At 39.2% G+C, this 23,869-nt stretch overlaps 2 protein-coding genes across 2 annotated transcripts; both read left to right on the top strand.

Annotated features, from left to right (window-relative positions):
- The first annotated feature begins 1,298 nt into the window (after positions 1-1,298).
- LOC147580585 (olfactory receptor 2B8-like) lies at positions 1,299-2,240 on the top strand. The gene has a single exon (XM_086705985.1). It carries the CDS (start codon positions 1,299-1,301, stop codon positions 2,238-2,240), a length of 942 nt encoding a protein of 313 aa, XP_086562111.1.
- Positions 2,241-15,099: 12,859 nt separating this feature from the next.
- Positions 15,100-16,235, top strand: LOC112853452 (olfactory receptor 2B8-like). The gene has a single exon (XM_025916987.2). It carries the CDS (start codon positions 15,297-15,299, stop codon positions 16,233-16,235), a length of 939 nt encoding a protein of 312 aa, XP_025772772.2. The 5' UTR covers positions 15,100-15,296.
- Positions 16,236-23,869: the final 7,634 nt, after the last annotated feature.

The raw sequence follows: 23,869 nt of genomic DNA on the forward strand, positions 1-23,869 counted from the left end.
TTTCCTGTCTTCTGGTGGTTTGAGGCTTTATTTTCTGTTCTTCTTCCAACTCGCTTAGGTGTAAGATTAGGTTGTGTATTTGAGGTCTTTCTTCCTTCTTTAGGAAGGCCTAGATTGCTATATACTCCCTCTTATGACCACCCTTGCTACATCCCAGAGGATTGGACAGTCATGTTTTCACTTTCATTGTGTTCCATATACTTTTTAATTTCCTCCTTAAATTCTTGGTTACCCCTTTCATTCTTTAGTAGGATGTTCTTTAATCCCCAAGTATGCTTGGTCTTTGCAAATTTTTCCTTCTGGTTGGTTTCAAGTTTCATAGCATTGTACTTCGAAAATATGTATGGTATGATCTTGATATTTTTGTGCTTGTTGAGGGCTGATGTGACCCAGCATCTGATCCATTCCAGAGAATGATTCATGTGCACTGGAGAAGAATGCATATTCTGCTGCTATAGGATGAAATGTTCTGAACATATCTGTTAACTCCATCTGGTCCAGTGTGTCACTCAAAGCCATTGTTTCCTTGTTGATGTTATGCTTAGATGATCTGTCCTTTGCTGTAATTGGGGTACTGAAGTCCCCTAGTATTATGACATTATTATCAATGAGTTTCTTTTTGTTTGTGATTAAGTGATTTATATATTTGGGTGTCTAATGTTGGGGGCATAAATATTTACAATCGTTAGGTCTTCGTGATGGGTAGACCCCTTAATTATAATATAATGCCCTTCTTTCATCCCTTGTGGCAGTCTTTGTTTTAAAATCTAGTTTGTCTGATACAAGTATGGCTACTCCAGCTTTCTTTTGACATCCAGTAGCATGATAGATTGTTCTCCATCCCCTTCCTTTCAACTTGTATGTGTCTTTAGATGTAAAATGAGTCTTTGTAAGCAGCATATGATGGGACTTGTTTTCTTATCCATTCTGATACCCTAAGTCTTTTCATTCGAGAATTAACTCCATTTACATTTAGTGAGATGTATGTACATTTTACAGTACTAGTAAGCATAGACTGAAAGACTGTATTTCCTATGACTGATACAAACACAGGTCCATTATTTGATTTTTTTTTATCTTAAAAACTAATGATTTACTTTTTGTGACAATGTGGAACTAAATTGATAAAACTATGGAAATTTCATGGGTACATAATTTATTCAAAGAGTTTTGATAAAATGTCATGGCCATGTCTTTTTATATGATCAATATACCCCCACCAACAGTTGTTTTTTTTTTTAGATATTGTATAAATTGCTAAATGCTTGGTCTTGACAGGAAACACGTGGTAAGAAAGGATGGACCCGAAAAATGGAAGTTCTTTCACGGGCTTTATCCTGCTGGGTTTCTCTGACCGGCCTCAGCTGGAGCGAGTCCTCTTTGTGGTTCTTCTGATCTTCTATCTGCTCACCCTGCTGGGAAACACAACCATCATTGCATTGTCCCTCCTGGACCCACACCTGCAGACTCCCATGTACTTTTTCCTGTCCAACCTAAGCTTTCTGGACCTGTGTTACACGACCAGCACAGTTCCTCAGCTGCTGGTACATCTCAGGGGAGCAGACAAATCTATCTCCTTCGCTGTCTGTGTAGCTCAACTGTTTGTCTATCTAGGGTTGGGAGGCACAGAATGTATTCTGTTAGGGGTGATGGCATTTGACCACTACGCAGCCATCTGTATGCCCCTGCACTACACAGTGATCATGCACCCCTGCTTCTGTGCCCTGATGGCTTCTGCATCATGGTTCATTGGTTTTGTCAACTCCTCATTGCAGATGGTGCTCCCCTTCCATGTACCACTATGTGGGAGAAATAAAATAGAGCACTTCTTTTGTGAGATCCCCCCACTGCTCAAGCTTGCCTGTGTTGACACCACTGTGAATGAGTCTGAGCTCTTCTCTCTCAGTGTGATCATTGTCCTCATACCTATGGCATTAATCACATTCTCCTATGGTCAGATTGTCAGGGCAATGTTAAGAATAAAGTCAGTTTTGGGGCAGAGGAAAGCTTTTGGGACATGTGGGTCCCACCTCACCGTGGTCTCCCTGTTCTATGGCACAGGCATCTACATTTACCTTCAGCCCAGCAACAACTACTCCCAGGATCAGGGCAAGTTCATTTCTCTCTTCTACACCATCGTCACCCCTATGGTCAACCCCTCTATATATACCCTGAGGAACAAGGATGTGACAGGAGCAATGAGGAAGGTGTGTGTAGGGGCTATGACTCCAGATGACTGAGGGGAAGACCCTTTCATGGAAGACTTTGAATGCCAGAGTCTTTATGATTTCTGTGTCCTCAACATTTCCCCTGACAACTCTCAAGGGAACTTTCTTAATTTCTTCTTTTATGCAAGTGAGTGTTCAAACTCTAAGTTCATGGACGCAGTGCAGCCTTCAGAGATGCTGAGTTTGTGTACCTAGACCATCTGCAGCATATTAATATTGTAAAAAGTTCCACATGATTTTCTTAGTTCACCCCCATTTGGGAACACTATTCCGTTTCTAATTGCAAGACAGTGACACACACACCATGAAAGCATACCAATATAAGAATAAAAACCACCAGAACTTGGTATTCAATATTTATATTGCAGCAGATTCTAGGAATTGCTGGAGGCTATTGCTTCTTCTTGCAGTCAGATCACTGCTCTATTACAACGTCTGTGACCTGACTGGATCACATCTTTTTCCCTGAAGTAGGAGGACAACTGTGGGAAAAACAAATTTTAGCTGAGAGAAAACATGCCAACATCTATTCTGATAGAGCTATTCAGATATCAAGCTATGGTGTAATGTTGCTATTGTGATACTGTTTTCATTTTGAAACAAAATTCTTTGTTTTTCAAAAAAATTTTATCTTTAGAATTGCTTTTTATTATTTTAGTTTTCAATTAAATTTTTATTGTTAAAATTATTAATGGAATAATATTATTTATTTTTATTGTTTTATTCTTTTTTATTGTTTTATTTATTAATTATTGTTAAAATTATTAATGGAATGCCATTAGAGTTAACCTACAGTGTTATATTCCTTTCTGGTGTACAATATAGTGATTCCACATTTCCATCATCACCTGTACTCTCTTTAATCTCCATCACCTATTTAAACCCATCCCCCCAGGCCCTTCCCTGTGGCACCAGTGACCCCAAAGATTGGAAGGGAGATGCTCAGTTACATTCGTCCCTACCTTCGTAGCCCTGTCCTGGCCTTAGGGCTGTCACACGTTAGCATAACGGCAGGGTGTGCAGTGTAGGGTGACTGCACTCTGAACACGCCCTCTGCATCCTGCTAAACTCACTCCTGGATCAGTCATCAGAGTGCAGTCACTGCCGTAAGACCCTCCTGTACCTTCTAGTCTGCACATTTCACAGCTACTGTTTGCCAGAGTCCTGCTCTGACCAGGCTCACGGAGGAGGCAGGAGCAGGTCACAGACCCCTGGCAACTCCCCACTTTGCAGGCGACTGCTTTTTGTATGCTTGTTTTGTGGCACAGGTGAGATTTCTTTCACTTCGTGGTGTTATGGCATGTTTGAGATCTGATGGTGCAGACTGGGAACCACTTTGCATGGATACGTGGTTCACCGGGAAGGGGGGCTGGGTGTAAATGCAGAAAAGAGAGGGTAAATGACTGGAGGTCAGAGGATCAGGGGAAGGGGTCCCTGAGGTGACCTTAGGGACCGGACACTGGTTTTGGTTAGGAGACATTTCCTTTCTTCCCCAAGGTTCTTCTAGCTGTTTTGGAATTAAAGTGACATGAGGAAGTAAAAGGAGAAAAGCACCCAGAATTTTAGTACCTGATGGAATCTTGAACCACTCAAGAGCTCCATGGAACAGACTCACCCCATTTTGATGTCATTATACATACACACAAGGTAAACATTTAGAAATGCCATCTTTCAGTGTCTGCATTGAAATTTGGATCACAAATGAGAGGGCTGCGTTTGTAGATGGGATAATGAAAGAACATGTTCATTTATCAACTTTGTAGGGAGATTTTTGTATTAAATAGCTATAAAATATGACCTTAGGAGAGGAAGTTTAAGTGTGATAAAAGAAATGAATGATATCTCTTGTGGTTATTTATTTTTTCTTAGATAAACTAAGATACGACAGATGCAGAACACTCAGCAAACTTAAGAAGTACAAATGTGAATATATATATATATATATATAATGAAATTATTGCCACCATTGTGTTAGCTAACACCTCTATCACATTATGTTATTACCTGCCATAGACTCTAAGTCTAAAGTTCTCTTTTGGCTGGCAAAAGAGAGGATGCGGGATTAAAAGGAGAGATGGCTAATGTCTGGGGAAAAGGACAAGAGCCCTGAATAAGGGTCCTTGCCCCATATTTGTTCAGATCAGAAGGCTTACAAATGTGATGGGCATGTACAAAGAGACAAAGAAACTGTGAACACTAACTTGAGGACGTGAGGGGGAAAAGGGGGTCTTGAAGATACATGCTGTTTGGGGTTTGGGTCAATAGAAAACAAAATCCAGGCACCAGGCAGATAGATAGATGGTTGTTAACAGCAGACAGGAGGCGCCGTGCCTGTTTATTTTTGCCAGCCTAGGGGATGAGACAAATAGGGGGAATAACCTCAGGGTTGACAAGACACCTTTTCTTTTGTCAACCATCTCCATTCCAGGCTGCTTTGCCTGCAGCGCAGCGGTCCATAGTCCAATTCACCAATTTACCTAACCTGGCCCTATTTTCCTATGAAAGCAGCTTTCTGCTGTAGTACTAAACTTGGGGTGCTTTCACCCTGAATATCTAATCTTGTTATTCCTGTGTATTGTGCACCTTTGTTCCGATTCTATTTCAGGCCATTGCTTCTCTCTCTCTACTTTTGGGGGTTCGGCACTCTATTTGGGGGTGCCTTTGTACCTCTCTATTCTTGGCACCTTTGTGCCTCCCTATTCTTAGAGCGCCAATCTGTTTTCCCCAAACTCAGGTGTGAGCATTTTATGACTTTGTGTTTCTTTATGCCTTGTTAACCCATCGGTGTAGCCCCCGGGGGATTCCTAATTTTATCCCCCACAATTACCATTTGTTCTTCATGGTGAGAACATTTGAGATATACTCTTCTAGCCACTTTCAAGTTGATAATACAATAATATTAATCATAATCACCATGCTGGACGTTAGATGCTCAGGACTTATTCATCTTATGACTGGTGTTTGTACCTTTTGTCCAACATCTCCCACTTCCCATACCCCTTAGTCTCTGGTAACCACCATTCTACTGCCTGTATATACAAGCTATGCTTTCCTGGTTTCCACAAATATGTGAGATCACACAGTCCTTGTCTTTCTCTTCTGACTGGTTTCACTCAGGATAATGCCCTCAAGACCCATCCATTTTGTTGCAAAAGGCAGGATTTCCTTCTTTCTCATGGCTGAATAATAATCCTTTAGATACATATGCCACATCTTCTTTGTTTAATTTATTATTTAAGTTCATGTTAGTTAACTTATAGTGTAGTATTGATTTCAGGAGTAGAACCCACTTACATATGATACATCACTTACGTATGATACCCAGTGCTCATCCTGACAAGTGCCGTATTATGCCCATCACCCATTGAGCCCATCTCTCCATGCACCTCCCCTCCAGCAACTCTCAGTTTTAACTCTGTATTTAAGAGTCTCTTATGGTTTGTCTCCTTCTCTGTTTTTATCTTATTTTTCCTTCCCTTCCCCTGTGTTCATCTGTTGTGTTTCTTAAATTCCACATATGAGTATAATCATGTATTTGTCTTTCTCTGCATGACTTATTTTTAGCATGATACACTCTAGTTCTATCCACATTTGTTGTTGCAAATGGAAAGATTTCATTCTATTCTATCTCGAGTAGTATTCCCTTGTAACAATATACAACATCTTCTTTATCACTTCATCTGTCGGTGGGCATTTGGGCTCTTTTTATCATTTGGCTATTGTGCATAATGCTGCTATAAACATTGGGGTGCACGTGCCCCTTCAAATCAGCATTTTTGTATCTTTTGCATATATACCCAGTAGTGCAATTGCTGGGTCATAGTGTAGTACTATTTTTAATTTTTTGAGGAACATACATATTGTTTTCCAGAGTGGTTGTGCCAGTTTGTATTTCTACCAACAGTGCAAGAGGGTTCCCTTTCTCCCTGTCCTCAACAACATCTATTATTTTTTGAGTTGTTCATTTTAGCCATTCTGACAGGTGTGAGGTGGTATCTCATTGTGGTTTGGATTTGTATTTCCTTGATGTGATGTTGAGCATCTTTTCATGTGTCTGTTAGTCATCTGGATGTCTTCTTTGGCAAAGTGTCTATTCATGTCTTCTGCCAACTTCTTCCCTGGTTTATTTGTTTTTTGGGGGGTTTATTATTTGAGTTTCATAAGTTCTTTAGAGATTTTAGATACTATCCCTTTATCTGATATGTTTTGCAGGTATCTCTCCCATTTGTTGGATGCCTTTTAATTTTGTTGATTGTTTCCTTCACTCTCCAGAAGCTTTTTATCCTGATGAGGTCCCAGTAGTTTGTTTTTGCTTTTGTTTCCCTTGACTCCGAGGCATGTCTAGTAAGAAGTTGCTGAGGTCAAGATCAAAGAGGTTTTTGCCTGCTTTCTCCCAGAGGATTTTGATGGCTTCCTGTCTTACATTTAGGTCTTTCATCCATTTTGAGTTTATTTTTGTGTATGGTGTAAGGAAGTGATCCAGGTTCATCCTTCTGCATGTCACCGTCCAGTTTGCCCAGCACCATTTGCTGAAGAGACTGCCTTTTTCCCATTGGATATTCTTTCTTGCATTGTCAAAGATTAGTTGGCCATACTCTTGTGGGTCCACTTCTGGGTTTTCTATTCTGTTACATTGATCTACATGTCTGTTTATTATGCCAGTACCATACTGCCTTGGTGACTACAGCTTTGTAATAGAGTTTGATTCTGGAATCATGATACCTCCAGCTTTGATTTTCTTTCTCAGGATTGCTTTGGCACATTTGAGTCTTTATTGTTCCATAGAAATTTTAGGATTGTTGGTCTAGCTCTGTGAAAAATGTTGGTGATATTTTGGTCTAGCTCTGTGAAAAATGTTGGTGATATTTTGATAGGGTTGCATTAAATGTTAGGTTGCTTTGGGTGGTATAGATATTTAGCAATATTTGTTCTTCTAATCCATGAGCTTGGAAGGTTGATCGCTTTCTTTGTGTCCTCTTTAGTTTCTTTCATAAGTGTTCTATAGTTTTCAAGGTACAGATCTTTTACCTCTTTAGTTAAGTTAATTTCTAGGTGAAATTATGTTTTTTTTGGTGCAATTGTAAATAGGATCCATTCCTTGATTTATTTTTCTGCTGCTTCATTATTGGTGTATGAAAATGCAACAGATGTTTGTATGTTCATTTTATACCCTGTGACTTTGCTGAATTCATGTATTAGTTCCAGTGGGTTTTTGGTAGAGTCTTTCAGGTTTTGACATAGAGCATCATGTCATCTGCAAATAGGGAAAGTTTGACTCCTTCCTTGCCGATTTGTATGCCCTTTATTTCTTTTTGATGTATGTGGTTGATGCTAAAACTTCCTGTCCTATGTTAACTAGTATTGGTGAGACTGGGCATCCTTGTCTTATTCCTGAGTGTAGAAGAAAAGCTCTCAGTTTTACCCCATAGAGGATGATATTACCTGTGGGTCTTTCATATACGGTCTTTATGATGTTGAGGTATATCCCATCTATTCCCATGTGGTTGAGGGTGTTTACCAAGAATGGATGCTGCATTTTGTCAAATGCTTTTTATGCATCTCTTGACAGGATCTTATGCTTCTTATCCTTTCTTGATTAATGTAGTATATCACGTTGATTGCTAAGTGAATAGTGGATTGATATGTGAATATTGAATCAGCCCTGCAGCCCAGGAATAAATCACACTTGGTTGTGATGAATAATTCCTTTATTGTGCTGTTGAATTTGATTTGCTATGTGTTGTTGAGCATTTTTCATCCATGTTCATCAGGGACTGGCCTATAATTCTCCTTTTTAGTGGGATAATTGTCTGATTTTGGTATCAAGGTAATGCTGGATTCATAGGATGAGATTGGAAGCTTTCCTTCCATTTTTGTTTTTTTGCAAAAGTTTGAGATGAATAGGTATTAACTCTTCCTTAAATGTTGGGTAGAATTCCTGTGGGAGGCCATCTGACCCAGGACTCTTGTTTGTTGGGAGACTTGTGGTTACTAATTCCATTTTTTTGTTTTTTGTTTTTTGGGTTTTTTTTTTTGCTGGTTATGGGTATGTTCACATTTTCTACGTCTTACTGTTTTTGTTTTGGTAGTTTGTGAGTTTCTAGAAATTTGTCAATATCGTCTAGATGGCCTGTTTGTTGGCGTATAATTTTTCAAAGTATTCCCTTATAATTGTTTGTATTTCTCTGATGTTTGTTGTGACCTGTCCTCTTTCATTCATGATTTTATTTATTTGGTTCCTCTCTCTCCTTTTTGAGAAGTCTGGCTAGAAGTTTACCAATTTTGTTTATTCTTACAAAGAACCAGCTCTCAGTTTCGTTGGTCTGTTCTACCGTTTTTTGTTGTTTGTTTCTATATAGTTTATTTTTGCTCTAATCTTTATTATTTCCCTTCCTCTGCTGCTCTTAGGCTTTATTTGCTGTTCCTTTTCTAGCTCCTTTAGGTGTAACATTAGATTGCATATTTGGGACCTTTCTTGCTTCTCGAGTGAGGCCTGGGGAGAAGAGCATTAATAGCAGATCTGTAATTCCCTCCCACTCCAGGACACCCAGAGGGTGTTGTCTTTGTCAGTTCTCCCCCCTTAACTTTGAAGATGGAATCTATTGGGTATGGAAATAACAGATAATTCAAATCTAAGCATGTTTCTAACAGGAGGTAGTTTATCTCTTTAGGCTGAAAATGATAAAGGAAACTAAGTTATAGATCTTCGAGAAATAGCCACAAAGTACCCATCTACTTCCTTCCATGTCTCTTGTTGTTTATTTAGAAGTCTCCTGATAAACTCAGAATCAATTTGAACTTAAATGCAAAGACTAGCTGAGTTTAAATAAACCATATGCATTTCATTAAAAACACAGGTAATTTTTTTTTTTCAACGTTTATTTATTTTTGGGACAGAGAGAGACAGAGCATGAACGGGGGAGGGGCAGAGAGAGAGGGAGACACAGAATCGGAAACAGGCTCCAGGCTCTGAGCCATCAGCCCAGAGCGTGACGCGGGGCTCGAACTCACGGACCGCGAGATCGTGACCTGGCTGAAGTCGGACGCTCAACCGACTGCGCCACCCAGGCGCCCCTAAAAACACAGGTAATTTTTAAAATTGTTTGAGTACATCATTAAAACCTATAGCTATAGACTCAATAGTGGTTTAGAAGATTTGAGATTTTTTTCCCCTTTAACCACAATAGAAGTTTGGTAGAATTTTGTTGCCCTCTTTTATATTCGTGCTAAAAGTTAGAATGTGCCTAGTTAATAGCTTTGTGATCCATATAATTTGGTATGAATGAAATTAAATGAGGAATTTATTTACATATTTACATTTGGAATTAAGTAAGTGAATGGATTCTTCCTTATGTATTTATATGTAAATATTTTGGGCAGTTGTGAGGAAAAAATCTTAAATGTTTTGTAAAACTACTAGGTCATTCACAGATGGGAGCTAAGGTAGCTGGGAGGGCTAGCGAGATACTTGTCCTCTGTGAGATATGTGAACTAATAGAAGAGACAGATTAGGTCTCCTCTGACTTTGTCCTCCATAGTCATTGTCCCTGAGGATTGCCATATCTGGGCAGCTCAGTGACAAGGGCTCATTAAGAGTGTGGGGCATCCGTTCCCCAGAGATGTCAGCAGGGGAAGGGACTTGGTTCTGTGTGCCAGCCCAGCCCCAGCTCAGAGTCAAAGCACCCTCTCACCTGCTCATAAGGGTCTCACAGTCACATGGGCAGGTCATTGTATTCAGGAACGATACTGAGAGTTTGTGACTGCCTTCATCTTCTACCACTGAGAGCCAACGTGCAGATCTCTGGTACCACATGAGGATCTGTGAAGTCATCCTGAGAAAGTGTCCTTTTGCTTAAGAAAAATGTATGGATGACTCAGTGCTGGTATAGTCAGCCTTTGCATTTACTGCAGATACTGATTCTCCATGTCCATGTTCCTATCCCCAGAACTGTATTTAGGCAGTAACTTGGAATGGATTTAGGGAGATAGCTTTGAATCCACAGGGAGAGTAAATAAAGGTGAGTGAAATATAATTTGGTCTCTGTGTTACTCTAGGAATTGTCAAGTTAGTTTATTTCCAGTTACTATTGTTCTTGAAACAAAAAAGCTAAATAGTTTGCATATATGATCAATTGCCTAAAGTAACAAACTGTGGAAGTTCACCAAATATAAGAATTAAATGTAATTGTTCATTATGAATGCCAGCAAGTCATTCCTAGACATTTGATTCTATGTAGTACATGCATCGCACCTGTGTATACACATGTGGAATATAATTAAATATGGCTGTGTACTGGGAATAAAATATTCCCTTCAAAAATAGAATAATACAGTATACATATATGTAAAACTATTAGATATATGCATCTATGTTTTTCCATTGTTCCATGTTGTCTGTGTAATTAGATTATATTTCCTCTCTATGCTAAAAATTATTGTCAGTATTTGTCATCTTAAATATTTAATTTCTCCCTTAACAGTTACCAAAATATCTAAAATATGCATGGAGTTTTAAAATTGCTATGTTGAAAATTACAACAGGGAAGTTTTCTGAATATTTTCATTTTGTGAATATCATGTCAATGCATCTATGTTTTGACTTTATTGTTAGCAAGAAAAGCTGATCCTTTTAAGTGAGTACAAATAGCAATATGATGAAGAAAAAGGTAGTAAGAAACCTGAATGTTTACTTAATTGATGAATTAGAGAAATGAAAAGTTGGGTGTGCATGTGTATGTATGTGTGTGTGTGTGTGTGTGATTGCACAGTGGTGTGTAAAGTACACTAGGTCCCATCCTTCTATCCTTGCACACGAAAATGAACGGACTCTTGTCTGGATGCTGTTGGTGACCTGCCCAGACGCTCTTTACCTGCTGGGGCTCCAATCCAAACCCTAGTTGGTATGAGTGTGGGCTCCAAGTTTCACAGCCATTCCCTTCATGACAGAATTGCCCTCAGCTGAAAGGGAGCCACATTGTCAGGCGGTCTGGGGAACATGGTAGGGGCAGCTCACAGACAGTGACACACTATGGGATGTACAAAAGGTCCCAACGCCAAGGCAGGACTGAATCTGATGCAATCCATGCTCCAGAGTCATGCTGTCCAATACTTTAGTAAGTAGCCACAGGAAGCTAATTCAGTTTAAATTCATTAAAATTAAATAGAGTTTAAAATCCAGTTTCTTGTGGCACCTGGGTGACTCTGTTGGTAAGCGTCTGTCTTTGGCTCAAGTCATGATCTCACATTTCATGAGTTTGAGGGCTACTGTGGGGGTCTGTGCTGACAATTCAGAGTCTGGAGCCTACGTTGGATTCTGTGTATCCCTCTCTCTACCTCTCTCCCACTCACACTCTTTCTCTCTTGAAAATCAAAAATGATAAAATAAGATATAATAAAATAAAATTCAGTTTCTTAGCTAGGACATTTAAAATTTTTTAATGTTTATTTTTTAGAGAGAGAAAGAGAGAGCATGAATAGGGTAGGGCGGAGAGAGAGACACACACACACAGAATCTGAAGCAGGCTCCGATGAAGGGCTCGAACCTTGTGAACTGTGAAATCATGACCTGAGCCAAAATTGGACACTTAACTGACTGAGCCACCCAGGCACCCCTTAGATAGGACATTTTAAATGCTCAAGTATGACAGGTGGAGAGTGGGCATAGGATTGGACAGTGAGGAGAGAGTATTTCTACCTTCACAGATGGATGCTTCTATTGGAGAGTTCTGTCCAGCATCTCATGGGATCAGGCTCCTGCTCTGTTCCACTGGAGACCACATCCTTGCTTAGGAACATTCTCTGCTGTTTTCCTTCCCTCACCCCGTTTATCCCGAGAGCATTCCCTGAATAAACAACTTGCAATGGAAACCCTACCTCATCATCTTCTTCCATGGTACCTACCCTACAGCCTTGTCAGTGTTCATCACATCTGTCATTTCCTATGTAGTGATGGCTGTATCCCTCATTTTCTCATCCTCCATCGTCATCAGGGGCCTGTTCTCATATGTCTGAGGTCAGCTCAGACCCATGGGACAGAAGCATCATGAAAGCGACAATAGCGATTCAGTTGTAGCACTGAGGCTGCGCAAATCTTGCCCCCATGTTTTCAGGATTTATTCAGGAACTGGATACGGCAGAGTGTGTAGGTCAAATATATCTGTGAATGTTATATATTTGAATTATCTTAAATAGAGACATTGTATTGAGATCTTTTGTCTTTTTTTTTTTTAATTTTTTTTTCAACGTTTATTTATTTTTGTGACAGAGAGAGACAGAGCATGAACGGGGGAGGGGCAGAGAGAGAGGGAGACACAGAATCGGAAACAGGCTCCAGGCTCTGAGCCATCAGCCCAGAGCGTGACGCGGGGCTCGAACTCACGGACCGCGAGATCGTGACCTGGCTGAAGTCGGACGCTTAACCGACTGCGCCACCCAGGCGCCCCAAGATCTTTTGTCTTTAAAATGTGTAGTGTGCACACTGAGTATCCAGTGTGAAAATGTGTACTCTTGCACTAAAATTTTAGAGTTTTGTGTCAGTGTTGAACAATTACTCAAACTGTCAGCTACTACTCTATCACTTATGTGTGTCAGTACTAAGCCTTTAACCTCTTTCATTGCTGCCTGATCTCTTAATTATTATTGTAAAATTGTGTTCTTGTGAGATGTCATTTCAATTGTATACTTTTTTTGGTGGTAATCGTTACATAGAATGCCACTTGTTTTATAGAATCTTTTTTTAATATTTTTCCCTTTCTATATATAATGTGTGCCCTTTTCAAGTGTTTTTTTTTTGTATGTAAAGTAATAATTTATGTATAATTTTTAAAACTGATTTTTTCTGTATCATAATTTCATGACGTGTGGTCCACATTCTTTATATATATTTGTATTGAAACCCACACATACACATATAATCCTGTAGAGCAGCAAGAAAGTTGTACCAGTTCCTTTCTCCAGGGATTTATCTTTTCTCACCTGTCTTCCTAGTCCTTATCGGTATGATAATGTTAAAATGTATCATTATTTGTTTCTAATGGTGCAGTATTATATTGGTGTTTGTTTGGATCAGTTAGCATTTTATGTTTGGCCTCCTTCACTTTGGTGAGTGTTTCCTTTATCAGTCACATTTAAAAACTTTTCAGCTTGGTGGCTCCGTCGGTTAAGCCTCCAACTCTTGATTTCGGCTCAGGTCATGATGTCACAGGTGTGAGGTCGGGCTCTGCACTGACAGTGAGGAGCCTGCTTGGGATTCTCTCTCTGTGTCTATCTCCGTCTCTCCCTCTCCATCTCTTTTGCGCCTCTTCTGCTTCTGCTCACTCTACTCTCTCTCTCTCTCTCTCACAAATAAATAAACTTTAAAATATGAAAAAATAAAAATTTGTCAGCAGTATGCTTCAGGTGGATGTATGTATATTTGTGCAGGTGTGCATGAGACTGAACCATGGTTTGTTTTATTTTCTCCTCTGAGAAGGTGTGAGGGAAGGGATATTCCCTGTTGATGCACTGGGACTGTCCCTGATACCTTTATAATTAATTCTATTAAGAAATTGTTGGCGCATAGATTTTGTTTTGTGGATACCACTGCTCAATCTTAATAGGAAATCAAAGAGGCATAAAAAGTGCAAAATACTACATCTTTTATTCAGTTTTTATGCCAGTTTTGTACCAATTTTGTTCACACATCAATGGGTCTAGCCCCAAACTTGGTTCAGATTTTAAAACTCATGGAAGAATTAAAAATGTACTGGATGCCTACCCTTCTGAATAGGATAGAACTGAAATACTCATGTCCTGATGCCTCTTTCGTTGGTATGTTACTATGCTCATTCAGTTCTGCGCAGCTGGGTGGAAATGGTCATCAGACGAGCCTTAGAGCCTTAGAGCTGGCATTGTGTTTGATCTAGTGTGACTAACTCTGCAAGCTAGCTTCCGGAATGGTGATCTTTAATATAATAAAATTGGGTGTTGGGGATTTTGTACAATACCAATATATCCTTTCCTTTAGGCCTTTCCTTGTACTACATTAAGTTTTGCATTATAGCTCTTTGACTTGTCATGGCTTTGAGAATGTATCTGTGTTTATCCCTATATATTTACCCAAGTAATTATTTTATCCTAGGAAATGATGCAAAGCATTACATTTTGTACATAGGTTACACGTTTGGATAACGCTTTAAAATGTTCTGATTAGAATGTTGATAGGGAATAATCCTACTTCTTTCAGGAATTTTATGAACTCTAGTTGGTAATGTGTGAAACAGAAATCTGCAGGAGGAAAAGGAAAGTGTTGGCCATTGGATTTTAGACTTCTGATTCCAAAGGAGTCTGCACAGCCACTGAATTTTTGGAGTCCCTGTGAAATTGGAATGGTAATTTTCACCATCTTTCGGGCCAAAGTTAAACACTGTTTGAATGGTGGTGTTGTCAATTTCTCTGACTGAGTATTTAATTGTTTTACTACCCCCCCCCCAAACCCGATGTATGTTTATATGCAGAACTAGTAGTGATAGGCTGATGGTAATTGAATTCTTTGTACAAGTATATTCCAAGTCATAAATTTCTATAACTGAATTTAATTTCGAGGTCATGTTGTATTATCATCTCTGATGTATGGTGTGTGCATTTCAGTTGTGTGGAATGATGAGATACATATGAAAGATAATGAATCTCCCTCTGTCTGTATCTCTTTCCTATTCTTTCTGATTTCCCTTCCTCTTTTCCCTCATCCCCATTTTCTCTGAAATGTACAAATATTTTTGTAGTACTTTAAGCCTACTAAACTGAGACTGAAAGACCTTCTGTACCTATGACTGATGCAGACACAGGTCCATTATTTGATTTTTCTTACATTAAATATTAATGATTTACTTTTTATGGTAATGTGGAACTAAATTGGAAGTAATTGATCAATTTCATGGGTGCATCATTTATTCAAATGGTTACTTAAAATGTCATGACCTGTGTTATAACATGATAAATTCACCTCCTGCCAGCTTTGTATTTTTTTGAAGATTTCTTTTAAAAATTGCTAAATGCTTGATCTTGACAGGAAACATGTGATAAGAAAGAATGGACCCGAAAAATGGAAGTTCTTTCACTGGCTTTATCCTGCTGGGTTTCTCTGACCGGCCTCAGCTGGAGCGAGTCCTCTTTGTGGTTCTTCTGATCTTCTATCTGCTCACCCTGCTGGGAAACACAACCATCATTGCGTTGTCCCACCTGGACCCACACCTGCAGACTCCCATGTACTTTTTCCTCTCCAACCTAAGCTTTCTGGACCTGTGTTACACGACCAGCACTGTTCCTCAGCTGCTGGTTCATCTCAGGGGACCAGACAAGTCTATCTCCTTCGCTGGCTGTGTAGCTCAGCTGTTCATTGCTCTAGGGTTGGGATGCACAGAATGCATTCTGTTAGGGGTGATGGCATTTGACCGCTACGCAGCCGTCTGCAGGCCCCTGCACTACACAGTGATCATGCACCCCCGTCTCTGTGTCCTGATGGCTTCTGCATCATGGTTCATTGGTTTTGTCAACTCCTCATTGCAGACGGTGCTCATCTTCCTTGTACCACTTTGTGGGAGAAATAAAATAGACCACTTCTTTTGTGAGATCCCCCCACTGCTCAAGCTTGCCTGTGTTGACACCACTCTGAATGAATCTGAGGCCTTCTTTGCCAGTATGATCATTCTCCTCATACCTGTGGCACTAATCACATTCTCCTATAGTCGGATTGTCAAGGTGGTCTTAGCAATAAAGTCAGCTTCAGGGCAGAGGAAAGCATTTGGGACATGTGGGTCCCACCTCACGGTGGTCTCCCTGTTCTATGGCTCAGCCATCTATGCTTACCTCCAGCCCAGCAACAACCATTCCCAGGATCAGGGCAAGTTCGTTTCTCTTTTCTACACCATTGTCACCCCCATGGCCAACCCCTTCATATATACCCTGCGGAACAAGGATGTGATGGGAGCAATGAAAAAAGTGTTCTGTAGGAGCTTTGACTCCAGATGACTGGGATGAGGACCATTTGATGGAAGACCCTGAATGTTAGAGGCTTTAAAATTTTGTGTCCTGCAGGTGTCATGCAACATTTCCCCTGATGACTCTTCAAGAGAATTTCCTTACCTCATTCTTTTATGCAAGTGAGAGTTCAAGTACTGAATTCATGATTCATTGTAACTTCCGGAGATGCTGATTTACTGTTCCTATAGCATCTACATCATATTAGTATTTCAACAACCCCCACAAATGTTTCTTATTTCACCCCGTTGGGAGTACTATTGCATTTCTAATTGCAAAAAGCCATCTACACACACAGGAAAAAACCACAGCAAAATAAGAATATGAACCATTGTATAAAAATCAGAAATATTAATATATTAAATTTGTTTTATGTTTATTTATTTATTTTCAGAGAGAGACAGAGAGCAGGAGCAGGAGAGGGGCAGAGAGAGTGGGAGAGAGAGAATCCCAAGCAGGCTCCATGCTGCCAGCACAGAGCCCAACATGGGCCTCAAACTTACAAACTGTGGAATTGTGACCGGAGCTGAAAGCAAGAATTAGATGCCTAACTGATTGAGCCTCCCAGGTTTCCAAGAAATATTAATATTTTAGTATATTTTAGCAATTGCAGGAGGCATATCACTTTTTCTTGCATTTCAGTCATGGCTCTGATAGAAGGTCCATAAGTTGACTGTATCACCATTTTTTTCACAGAAGGATGTGGGCAACAGTGTAAAAAACTTTTAGGTCAAACAAAAATCTACTAACGTCAATGCTCATAAAGCCATTCAGATATCAGGCCCCAGTGTGACCTCACAGGTATGACAATGGTTTTATGTAGCCTTCATGTCGTGGAGGGGGAGGATGTGATGCATATCTGCCAGTGACACTGGGAACTTGAGCTGGTAACACACCAGGTGGTGCTCACGTGTCATTATGTGCAAAGTCAGAGACGCACCAATGTGAGGTGTGCACGTTGGTGAGATTTAGTGTGTGAGCCAACCCATTCATTAGAAATGACATTTGGGGACATTATCATAGAGGAACAATGTGACCCAAGTCCTATTTTATATTCTACATGTTTTATGTATAGTAATGCAGGAAAAGTTTTAAAGGGTAAAATATACTTAGATTCTCTCTTCATACCATTTTACAAGTTCTTTTATCCAGGCTTCAAGTGATCAAGGCTTTTATATCTCACACCATCCAAGGTCCCCATATATTTGAATGCAGTGATATATCCAAAAAAAAAGGGAAATGAATACTATTTCCCAGGAAATCCCATGTTCTGTGCAGATTGCTCGGATGCACCAGGAGGAAACTCAAACAAAAGATAAAATTTGTATGTTTATTATTAAAAATCTCCATATGTCTTCTCTTTGCAAGCAGCCATCTCATTATGAAATAACTGTTATACAATTCTGAATGATGAGTAAGAAATAGAAACATCCCATAACAAGTGAATGTGACATTGTAGTCTTTATTTTATTTTTTTAATTTCTTAATTTTAAAAAAAATTTACATCCAAGTCAGTTAGCATATAGTGCAGTAATGATTTAAGGCATAGAATCCAGTGATTCATCCCATACATATAACACCCAGTGCTCATGCCAACAAGTGTCGTCCTTAATGACCCTTGCCCAATTAGCCAATCCCCCCACCAAAACCCTCCAGCAACTTCAGTTTGTTCTCTGTATTTAAGAGTCTCTTATGTTTTGTCCCCCTCAACGTTTTCATATTATTTTTGCTTCCTTTCCTTACATTTACCTGTTTTGTATCTTAAATTCCAAATATGAGTGAAGTCGTATATTGTCTTTCTCTGACTGCTAATTTTGCTTAGCATATTGTCGCAATGTTTGCTTCACATTGTCGCAAATAGCAGGATTTCATGTTTTTTTGATTGCCGAGTAATACTCCATTGTATATATATATACCACATCTTCTTTATCCTTTCATCCATCGGTGGACATTTGGGCTCTTTCCATACTTTGGCTATTGTCGATAGCACTGCTATGAACATTGGGGTGCATATACTCCTTCACAACAACATACTTGTATCCTTTGGATAAATACCTAGTAGTGTAATTGCTGGGTCATAAAGTAGTCTCTTTTTAATTTTTTTGAGGAACCTCCATACTGTTTTCTAGAGAGGCTACCCCAGTTAGCATTCCCACCAGCAGTGCAAAAGAGTTCCCCTTTCTCCACATCTTTGCCAACGTCTGTTATTTCCTGAGTCATTAATGTTAGCTATCTTGCAGGTGTGAAGTGTTATCTCATTGTGGTTTTGATTTGTATTTCCCTGATGATGAGTGATGTTGAGCATCTTTTCAATGTCTGTTAGCCATCTGGATATCTTCTTTGGAAAAGTGTCTGTTCATGTCTTTTGCCCATGTCTTCACTGGATTATTTATTTTTGGATGTTGAGTTTGATAAGTTCCTTATAGATTTTGGAGACTAACCTTTATCTGATATGTCATTTGCAAATATCTTCTCCCATTCCATCAGTTGCCTTCTCGTTTTGCACTGTGCAGAAGCTTTTTATTTTGATGAGAACCCAATAGTTCATTTTTGCTTTGGTTTCCCTAGCTTACGGAGATGTGTTGAGTAAGAAGTGGCTGCGGCTGAGGTCAAAGTGGTTTTTGTCTCCTTTCTCTTCTAGGATTTTGATGGTTTCCTGTCTTAAATTCAGGTATTTCATCCATTTTGAGTTTTTTTGTATATGGTATAAGAAAGTGGTCCAGGTTCATTCTTCTATATGTCGCTGTCCAGTTTTCCCAGCACCACTTGCTGAAGAGACTGTCTTTATTCCATTGGATAGTCTTTCCTCCTTTGTCAAAGATTAGTTGTCCATTCGTTTTTGGGTGTATTTCTGGGTTCTCTATTCTGTTCCATTGATCTGTTTGTTTTTGTTCCACTACTATACTGTCTTGATGATTACAGCTTTGTAATACATCTTGAAGTCTTGGATTGTGATGCCTCCGGTTTTGGTTTTCTTTTTTCAGGATTGCTTTGGCTATTTGGGGTGTTTTGTGATTACATACAAATTTCAGGATTGTTTGTTCTAGCTCTGTGAAGAATGCTGGTGTTATTTTGATAGGGATTGCATTGAATGTCTAGATTGCTTTGGGTAGTATCACCATTTTAACAACATTTGTTCTTCTAATCCATGAGCATGGAATGTTTTGCCCCCTTTTTCGTGTCTTCTTCAATTTCTTCCAAAAGCTTTCTTATGGTTTATAGTGTATAGATATTTCATCTGTTTAGTTCAGTTTATTCCTAGGTGTTTTATGGGTTTTGGTGCAATTGTAAATGCGATTGATTCCTTGATTTCTCTTTCTGTTGCTTCATTATTGGTGTATAGAAATACCACTGATTTCTGTGCATTGATTTTATATCCTGTGACTTTGCTGAAATCATGGATCAGCTCTAGCAGTTTTTTGGTGGAAGCTTTTGGGTTTTCCATCTAGTGTATCATGTCATCTGTGAAGAGTGAAAGTTTGACTTCCTCTTCGCCAATGTGGTTGCCTTTTATTTTTATTTTTTACATTTATTTATTTTTGAGAGACAGAGTGAGACAGAGAGTGAGAGGGGGAGGGGAAGAGAGAGAAGGAGACAAGGAATCAGAAGAAGGCTTCAGGCTTTGAGCTGTCAGCACAGAGCCCGATGTGGGGCTCGAAACCATGCATGATGAGATCATGACCTGAGCTGAAGTTGGACACTTATCCAACTGAGCCACCCTGGTTGCCTTTTATTTCTTTGTGTTGTCTGATTGCTGAGGCTAAGACTTCCAACACTATGTTGAATAACAGTGTCAAGAGTGGACATCCCTGTCATATTCCTGACCTTAGGGGGAAAGCTCTCATTTTTTCCCCATTGAGGATGATAGTAGCAGTGGGTCTTCCATGTATGACTTTTATGGTCTTGAGGTATGATCCTTCTGTCCCTACTTTCTTGAGGGTTTTTATCATGAAAGGATTCTGTATTTTGTCAAATGCTTTCTCTGCATCTATTGAGAGGATCAAGAGGTTCTTGTCCTCTCTTTTATTGCTGTGATGTATCACATTGACTGTTGCATATATTGAACCAGCCCTGCATCCCAGTTATAAATCCCATTTGGAGACTTATTCGTGGAGAATAATTTTTTAATGCATTGTTGGATTTGGTTGGGTAGTATTTTGTTGAGAATTTTGCATCCATGTTCATCAGGGAAATTCGTCTGTAGTTCTACTTTTTAGTGGGGTCTTTGGCTTGGGAGTCGAGGTAATGCTGGCCTCATAGAATGAGTTTGGAAGTTTTCCTTCCATTTGTATTTTTGGAATGGCTTCAAAAGAATGGAATGTTAACTCTTCTTTAAATATTTGGTAGAACTCCCCTGGAAAGCCATCTGGCCCTGGACTCTTATGTTGGGGAGATTTTTAATTACAAATTTGATTTCTTTACTGGTTATGGGTGTGTTCAAATTTTCTATTTCTTCATGTTACAGTATTGGTAGCTTATGTGTTTCTAGGAATTTGCCCATTTCTTCCAGATTACCCATTTCATTGGCATATAATTGCTCCTAATATTCTCTTATTATTTGTATTTCTTCTGTGTCTTTTGTGTTCTCTCCCCTTTCATTCTTGATTTTATTTATTTGGGTCCCTTCCTTTTTCTTTTTGAGCAAACTGGCTAGGGGTTTATCAATTTTGTTAATTCTTTCAAAGAACCAGCTCCTGGTTTCATTGATCTGTTCTACTGTTTTTTTCTTTCTCTCTTTCTTTTTTTTCCTTTTTTGGTTTCCTTAGCATTGATTTATCGTCTTATCTTTATTATTTCCTGTCTTCTGCTGTTTTGGAGTTTTATTTGCTGTTCTTTTTCCAGCCCTTTAAGGTGTAAGGTTAGGTTGTGTATCTGAGACATTTCTTCCTTCTTTCAGAAGGCCTGGATTGATATATACTTCCCTCTTATGACCACACCTTTGTTGCGTCCCATAGCTTTTGGGATGTGGTGATATAATTTTCATTGGCTTCCATGTACTTTTTAATTTCCTCTTTGATTTCTTGGTTACCCCATTAATTCTTTAGTAGGATGGTCTTTAGTCTCCTAGTATTTGTTACCTTTCCAATATTTTTCTTGTCGTTGATTTTGAGTTTCATAGCATTGTCGTCTGAAAATATGATCTTGATCTTTTTGTACTTTTTTAGGGCTGTATTGTGTCCCAGTATGATCCATTCTGGAGAATGTTCCATGTGCACTTGAGAAGAATGTGTATTCCGCTGCTGTAGAAGGAAACATTCCATATCCGTCTGTTAAGTCCATCTGGTCCAGTGTGTTATTCAAAGCCATCGTTTCTTTACTAATTTTCTGTGTAGATGATCTGTCCATTGCTGTAAGCGGGATGATGAATTTCCACTACTTTGATGGTATTTTTATCAATGAGTTTCTTTATGTTTGTGATGAATTGCTCTATATATTTGGATGCTCTCACATTTGGAGCATAAATGTTTACAATTGTGAGATCTTCTTGGAGGAGAGACTCCTTAATTATGATATAATGACCTTCTTCATCTCTGGTTACAGTCTTTATTTTAAAATCTAGAGTATCTGATATAAGCATGGTTACTCTGGCTTTCTTTTGGCATCCCAAAGCATGGTAGATCTTTCTCCATCCCTTTATTTTCAATGTGAAGACGTCTTTAGGTCTAAAGTGCGTCTCTTGTAAACAGAATATAGATAGATCTTGTTTTCTTATCCATTCCGTTTCCCTATGTCTTTTGACTGGAGCATGTAGTCCATTGACGTTTAGAGTCAGTAGTGAAAGATATGAATTTATTGCCATTATGTTGCTTGTAGAGTTGGAGTTTCTGGTGGTATTCTCTCATCCTTTCTATTCTTTGTTGATTTTGGAATTTTTTCCCCATCTTTTCTCCCCTCAGAGAGTCCCCATTTCAGGACTGCTTTAGTGGTCATGAACTCCTTTAATTTTTTGTTTGTCTGGGAAACTTTTTATCTCTCCTTCTATTTTGAATGGAAACCTTGCTGGATAAAGAATTCTTGGCTGCATATTTTTCCGATTCAGCACATTGAATATATCATGCCACTCCTTTCTGGCCTGCCACGTTTCTGGGGTCAGGTCTGCTGTGAATGTGATCTGTCTTCCCTTGTAGGTTAAGGACTTTTTTTTTCCCCTTGCTGCTTTCACGATTCTTTCCTTGCCTGAGTATTTTGTGAATTTGACTATGATATGCCTTGTTGATGGTTGGTTTTTGTTGAATCTAATGGATGTTCTCTGTGCTTCCTGGATTTTGATGTCTGTGTCTTTCCCCAGGTTAAGAAAGCTTTTGCTATGATTTGCTCACATAACCTCCTATCCCCTTTTCTCTCTCTTCCTCTTCTGGGACCTCTATGATTCAGATATTATTCCTTTTTAATGAGTCACTGAGCTCTCTAATTCTTATATTGTGCTCTCTTGCCTTAGTCTCCTTTTCTTCTGCTTCATTATTCTCCATAAGTTTGTCCTCTGTATCACTGATTTGCTCCTTGCTTGCTTCATCCATCTTTGCCACTGTGGTGTCCATAGAGATTGCAACTCAATTATAGCATTTTTGAAATCATCCTGAATAGCTTTTACTTTTTTTAATCTCCACAGAAAGGGATTCTAATCTTTTTTCAACCCCAGTTAGTATTCCTATTATTGTGATTCTGAATTCTGGTTCAGATGTCTTGCTTGTATCTATGTTGATTGAGTCCCTGGCTATCATTTCTTCCTGTTCTTCCTTTTGGGGCAAATTCCTTCAGTTTGTAATTTAGAGCGGACAATGGGGTCTGTCGTGAAACACCAATTGGAATCTGTGAATTCTGTGGAATCTACCCATGAATAAAAGGGCTAATATTGTATCTGGGAGATAGTTTTATAAGCCACCAAGGTCAAAGTACATGCTCTTGGTACTGAAGATGTGTGTATTTTTAGGGCCCCAGGAGGATCCTGCTTCATGTAACTCATTGGCCTCAGATGGATCATTCAGTTTGGCTCCCCAGAGGCAGCCAAAGAGGAAGGAAGGCTCTGGAGGGGTGAGATGAACAGGTAGTCAATCTTTTGTCTCTACTTCCACTTACCAATACTATTTACTAGTATTGGCTACAACATTTTCTCTAGTCTTTAAATTCCTTTTTTAATTTGAGATACAGTTTTCATATAACGTTTTAGATTTCGACCTACAACATAATGATTCAATATTTGTGTATATTGTGGAATGATCACCATAATAAATCTAGTTAACATGTGTTGCTGAACATAGTCACCCTTTTGTGTGTGTCTGTGAGGAGAACTTTTAAGATCTATCCTTCTAGCAATTTTCAAGTATACAATATAGTACATCACAAATTCTGCCTTTAAATCTGGCTCAGCTCATGGAGCTTGAGGGCAGTATAAGAGGAGCCAGCATATGATAAATGACTATAGTGGAATTAGCAGGGAATCAACAGTATCATTAAGGATGCCAGTCAGGGACTGAGAGGTCAGTTGGTCCCTTTGTCAGAAGTAGAGAGGCAATAGGAAAAGCTCCTGTTTGGGTTGAATTGTGCCACCCCCCCCACCCCCCGCACATATGTTCATAATCTAACACCTGGTGCATATGAAGGTGACTTTATTTGAAAATAGGGTC

Source organism: Puma concolor, chromosome B2, assembly GCF_028749965.1.
Source record: "Puma concolor isolate L17-30 chromosome B2, mPumCon1.1.hap2, whole genome shotgun sequence".
Lineage (NCBI taxonomy): Eukaryota > Metazoa > Chordata > Mammalia > Carnivora > Felidae > Puma > Puma concolor.